The 6,675-nt window shown below is 33.1% G+C and overlaps 1 protein-coding gene across 1 annotated transcript; it reads left to right on the top strand.

Annotated features, from left to right (window-relative positions):
* The first annotated feature begins 5,015 nt into the window (after positions 1 to 5,015).
* LOC106295588 (photosystem I reaction center subunit III, chloroplastic) lies at positions 5,016 to 6,440 on the top strand. Its single transcript, XM_013731520.1, has 2 exons — positions 5,016 to 5,448; positions 5,993 to 6,440. Exons 1-2 carry the CDS (start codon positions 5,096 to 5,098, stop codon positions 6,300 to 6,302), a joined length of 663 nt encoding a protein of 220 aa, XP_013586974.1. The 5' UTR covers positions 5,016 to 5,095; the 3' UTR covers positions 6,303 to 6,440.
* The last annotated feature ends 235 nt before the right edge of the window (positions 6,441 to 6,675 follow it).

Here is a 6,675-nt window from a genome sequence, read left to right as displayed (position 1 = left end):
ATTAAAGTAGTTACAAAGATTTTATATTATAAGCTTTTAAGAAATACATGTTAATTTTTATACATGTATTATATAGTTTGCTAATGTTAACCCATCTTACCAACGTATTAGATTTTATTTTTGAACATAAATATTTTATACTTACGAAAATAAAATATATAAAATTTATAAATTTAATACAATTTTATTATATTTAGCTCAATATAATAATTTTCTTTTAATATGATTGATTATGATTATATCTATATATATAAAGTTACATTTTCTCTCTTCTCATGCGTCCACGTCAGCAAGGAATGAAGAGCTTTTTTTGATACCTGCACTACGAAACACGAGTCGCACCTGCGTTTTATCAATTATATGCTTGGACTGAGCTTTTATAGATATCATAGATGGGCTTCGTAATCAAAATAGGAAGCCCATTCAAGTTTTAGGTTTCCCCATCGTCTTCTTCACGACGATAATTCCAAAGCTCGCCTTTCACCTTCCCGTAACCTTTCAACCTTCATTATTATGTGCTTAACTCTGGTCTTCAGCGTAATTATCCAACTCCTCCAACTGAGCAACATTCAATCAACCTCTTTGCATCCCCCAGTAACTGGCTGAAGCTTCAACTATAAATATCCCACCTTTCGACGATGAAATCCACAACTCAGACGAGATACCACTTACAATAGATATCACCTCCGATGGAACTCATCACTACGATGAGAAAGTTTTGTTTTTCATCAAAGGATATTTCGTTGTTTGATACTGGTAAGTCATTGTTCCTTTTGCTTTTTTGATTAATTTATACTTTCCAAATTCCAACTATGAATGATTGATTCTTTGTGTTTGATGTGATTTGCTAGCTTACTTTGATCACATGTACACTCGAACATCCTCCAAGAACTTACATTGTTGACAGCTCTCTCATTCCATAACCTCCAGAAGTAGGCCACTTCTCAGGTGGTAGATGAACTTTGGAAACACGTTAAGTGAAAAGAACGTGTGTAGATGAACTCAATATTCAGAACGTCTTTCTATGCAACATTCAGCAAGGTGGTAGCTTCCAGTTACACTAAAAAGTCAAAAGTTTGGAAAGCTTGGATCTGATCTAGTCACGTGCTCAAAGTCATATTTTTTTGTTAGTATTTTTGCAATTATTTAAACAATGAACTTCTACAGCTTGAGAGGGGACAGATTCTGAAAGCGGATCCATACTTGGGGTTAAGAGAACCAAGCATCACCTTCCTTGCTGAATCACAATTTTCTGAGTCTTTCTTGGTTCTACCGTTACATTATTAAGCTGTTGAGAACAAAAGCATCATAATAGACATCTTACAGTATAACAGTGCTATTACGAGATCTTCACTTCTTCCTATATATGATAATATGTTGAGTTCTGTATCATTTGTAGTACAGTTCCCACACCAAATTAAGTTTAGAGATAGTAAAAATAGAAGACATGTTTATGCCTTTTGAGATTTCAATATGCATCGACAGAAACAATAGATGATTTTCTCGGTTTTCACATTAAAGTTTAAGAGGTATTCGATTGAACCACTAAGATCCGAAACGAATTTCAACTTTAGTTCTTTCATAATGTTTCTCAAAAAGGTCTAGAAGCTTGATCTTGAGCTCTGCATAATACAAAGAACATATAAAAGCAAGACTTGGTCCTAGAAGCTGCCAAAGTCCAATGTATGAGGGTTCTGAAGCAGAAGAAAATGTAAAAATCATTATACATTCATTCATTTATTAAATAATCTCATGAAACCACTGAATCATCGTCCACTTTACTGCTACTCTGTTGGGGGTTGATTAATGGAGATTTGTAAGTAGCTTCTAACTTAGTTGAGCTACCTATTTTGTTTGTTCTTGAGTGCAGAGTTGTGGACTTTTCGTCTCTGCATTTTCAGCAGATTTGAGCTACTTTTTATTGTCAAAGTTGTGGACTTCTTTTGGTCATTTAATCTAAATCTTTTTGTAGTTCTTACAAATCCCTTGCTTTGTGCTTTAGTGATTTGGTTACCAGTTGCTAAATCTCATTAGATTAAAAACTTCATGAGCAAGGAATTAATGACGTGTTAGAGAAAAACACAAAGAAAGAATTTACCGCAATTGTTCCAGCTATAGCACGTGCAGTAACACCAGCTATTGAAAAAAACATGTCTTCTGCAATTACAGAGTGCTTCCAGGTTTGAAATTAATGAGAAATGGTAGAGGTGATTTCTTTCTATTGTTGAAAATGCTTTTCTTTCTTTTATAAAGAGTGGAGGTGGTGACAAAGAAGTTAATCAGCTAGAAAAATCTGTTAATTCAAACCTTGAGGCAACAATAGCCGTCAACGTATCTACTGAGAATAAGGGAACTATACAAATTTTTTTATCTCTGTGTTAGTTTTATGGCCGCCAATGTTCAGGATTGTGTTCTCCAGTCTCTACTTTATACTATAATTCAGGTTAGAAATGGAATTGGTACACTGTTTAGTGGACCACGGTACCTGCTCATAAGGATTAAATGTATTTGATGGCTCACTCTCTCGTGCAAATGGTAGCAGTTGTAAGGTACATGGTTAAGGCGTAATCCTTGAAGCCACTGATCAAGCGGCGTGCTTCCAGAGTACCAATACATACATGCAATTGAGGCTTCCCATCATTCACTATTTTCTTCCACGTGACAAACAGTGGACTACAAGAAACGAAAAAAACACTGGACTATGAGTAAGAAAAGATTATGCATCAGGATACATCAAACCAATTATCCATATAAAAGAGTTAACATAAACACTGAATATATGATATGAGCCAAGTATGATTTCCACTACTGAACATAAATACTTGCAGCAAAAAAAAAGGGGTTTCACTACATAACAAACACCCTACATGCAAGAGCTAGAAGTGACAGAGCGTTTCTGCCTTATCCATAGAGTTTTTAGACAAAAACACATTCATTATACTAATTTCCCCTCCGGACCATGGCCATTTCAACACTTAAATGTACAACTATATTTACTATGAAGAAACAATCAACTACACTCAATTACAAACACTGCTAACTACTACAAACAATAACACAAGATTTTGAAGTTTTTATCATATAAGACATCTGAGCCGGAATACCCCTAGTAATATATAAAATATTACATAATTTTTATTTTTCATTTTATAAATGATTACTGAATTTATTCATGTATAATAATATTTCAAACTAATTTCAAAATTAGTGAAAATATTTAACTATAATTTCGAAAATGAAGATCTTGTAAAAATATTTTAAAACAGATTTGTTAGAATTTTAAAATAAATATATCTTATATTTAAAATGAAAATATATCAAAAGATATTAATTAAAGTATTTTAAAGATTCTATGTATTATTAGTCTTAATAAAATACATTTAATAAGATTTCTAAGTGATGATCCAAATTTTAAAAAATCACACATGAAAGAAGTCATGACTTCTATTTTAATATATAAGACGAGTGTAAATGCATATTTATAGAATTTTCTATTTTGAATTACGTAAATACAAGTGTAAATGCATATTTATAGGGTCATACAATAGGTTGTTAACACACAAAAATAATTATTTAATGTATTACAATTACCATCATTTATTATAAAAAAAATCGACGTGATTACGAAAATCAAAGTCTAGATGATGGTAAAAAGCTAAAAACCTTGCTTATTTAGAATACAATTTTTTTTTAATAACATAATTACAGAAAACTAAAGAAAGAAATAAGTAGAAGTTATCTAATGCGCAAAGCAGATGTTGGACATGTAGTCAAATTCCAAATAAGTTTTATCAAGGTTTTTTTCTAAGATCTAAACCACATTACATATAGGTCACCAGATTTACGGGTTCGATCTCGAATCCCGATCGGGTTTCAAAACAATAATTATACTACAGTAACTCTGACATACAAGTATAATATTTTGTACAAATAAAAATTAGATATTGAAAATAAACACTCGCACAGTTGCGCGGATTAAGGTCTAGTGATGTCCTTATAAATGAATTTCATCCATGTCCACACATTTCTTTTGTATGAATGTTAAATATGTAATATATATATATATATGTGAAATGGATGTCAAAACATAGAAAAAAATATCTATGATTTATTGTAACAATTATATTGTTTTATGTATCATAAAATTTGAAGAAAAATCAGTATAAAAATAAGAGGAATGAAGAGTAATGACATAAAAAATCTGACCAAACATTTTTTATTATTTTCTTGTTTGATCTCAACATTATCTAAACAAATTTTTTCTTCTTATTTAGTCACGTGAAATGCAACCTCATTCCTTCCCAAACTAGTTGTTTTTTATCATTAAAGTATAAGGACATATTGGTACAAAACACACCTCGATAAGATGAATTGTGTCCTACAAGTGTGATGTATCTACACAAAAGTGTCTTTTAAAGTAAATCACTCTTCAAACAAACGGATAAGTCATTTGAAAAAGATCTTAATATATATGAATGGTCTGATTTGTAACTGGAGAAATGGTGGACCATTTGTAATTCAAGTGTTTTAACTTTTAACAAATCAAAATTTGTAAAATTAAATAAAAATATATTCAACTGTAAAACGGCCAAAGATGAATATATTCAATAAAAAGTAAGAACCTTGATTGATAATAAATACATAACATTGGTAAAGGAACAGAAAACGAAAATACAATTACCGAAATTAGATAAGAGAAAACGAAAATACAATTAATGAAATTAGATAAGAGATAAAACCCAGAACCATTGATATAATTCAACAATTCGGCTTAATTCTTTGATTTTTAGACATTAATTCAATTATTGTTTTGAGAATATAAAATATATAGACATAGGTAAGTCGTGTGGTACTCCACATATCTTAAACATGAGATGAGAAAGGTACAAAATCCAAGGGAAAATCTCTTATCCATGACGTGTTACTTATCCACCACTAAAAACACGCCACATCATCAAAACCAGACCTCTTGTCTTATCTTTCTCTCCCTCCACTAATCCTATTTGTCTTGTAAAGAAATCTAAAGCTCATCTCTTAGCTCCTCTGTACTCCTCCTCCACACTTCCCTCCAACGAGTTCCAAAACCCGAGAAGCCATGTCGCTCACGATCCCGACGAACCTCGTTCTCAACCCGAGATCCAACAAATCTCTCACTCAATCCTTGCCTAAATCCACCGCGAGATTCGTCTGCTCCGACGACAAATCCGCGACGCAGCAACAGTCCATGAAGGCTTTCTCCACCGCAGTGGCTCTCTCCTCCATCCTCCTCTCAGCTCCGATGCCAGCCGTTGCTGATATCTCGGGGTTGACACCTTGCAAGGAGTCGAAACAGTTCGCCAAGAGGGAGAAGCAACAGATCAAGAAGCTTCAGTCATCTCTTAAGCTCTACGCTCCGGAAAGTGCTCCTGCTCTTGCTCTTAACGCTCAGATCGAGAAGACTAAACGCAGGTTCGTCTCCTCTACCAACCAAACATAGCTCAGAACTTTCATTCTTTTGCAACCTTGAATTGTTTAGATGTCAGTGATGATTCTGCTCCATTTCATCTGCTATTGAATCTTTGATTTTGGAGTAACATATTAGTTTATTAAATCCATGATTCAAGGCTACAGAACAAAAAAAAATTAAAAACTTTGAAATGTATATGTTAAAAAAAACTTTTTTTTGCTAACTTTTGCTGTGTTAGAAAAAACATTGAAACGTATATTTTGTTTTAAGAAAATTATTATTTTATTAGTTTTAAAAGTTATGAATAATATTTTTTTACAATTTTAAAGAAAACAAAATCCATATATAATATTTTATAAACTCTCTTAAATCTTACCTATTGAATGTTTTAATAATTGATATTTTATATATAAATTATTGATATATACATAAGATACGTTATTAGGATAGGGAGGACATGGGTTAGCACCTAAAATCGCCCTAGAATATGTACTACTGCCATGATTCGGATGTGGTAGTGAGATTAAAATTTCAAATGTTTGTTAGGTTCGACAACTATGGCAAGTATGGACTTCTCTGTGGCGCAGACGGTCTACCCCACCTGATAGTGAACGGAGATCAGCGGCATTGGGGAGAGTTCATAACTCCAGGCCTTCTCTTCCTCTACATTGCTGGATGGATCGGGTGGGTTGGAAGAAGCTACTTGATAGCAATCAGCGATGAGAAGAAACCAGCAATGAAAGAGATCATCATTGATGTTCCATTGGCTAGTCGCCTCATCTTCCGTGGTTTCATTTGGCCTGTTGCTGCTTACAGAGCGTTACTCAATGGCGATCTCATTGCCAAGGATGTCTAGAAAAACAAAAACAAATCTATATTTGTTGTTTTGGTTTGCTTCTCTCTCTTTCTCTCTATCTCATGTTTTCCAGTGTATGTATTGATATCTCTAATTAACTCTTCCATTTCTAAGAATATCTTTGGATTAAATGTTAAATGCTGAGAATCCTACATTGGAAACGAGAAGAACCTAAAAGTAGTAGATTAAGAGACATTGGCTTAGTTTGTTCTGCAAAAACTCTATTGTTATAATTGTTTGAACCGAGAACTGTCAACAAACTAGTGAATGAACGAGACGAGGACTCGTCGGTGGGGTTAGGAGAAGTCTTCATGCTGAGCTTGAACCGGATGGAGACGACCCGGAGAGAATAAGAAAAAAAGTGTGTATTGAT

The sequence above is a fragment of the Brassica oleracea genome, chromosome C5, assembly GCF_000695525.1.
Source record: "Brassica oleracea var. oleracea cultivar TO1000 chromosome C5, BOL, whole genome shotgun sequence".
NCBI classification, from domain to species: domain Eukaryota; kingdom Viridiplantae; phylum Streptophyta; class Magnoliopsida; order Brassicales; family Brassicaceae; genus Brassica; species Brassica oleracea.
Note: the sequence above shows the minus strand (reverse complement) of the source record. Positions and strands in the feature narration are given on the sequence as shown.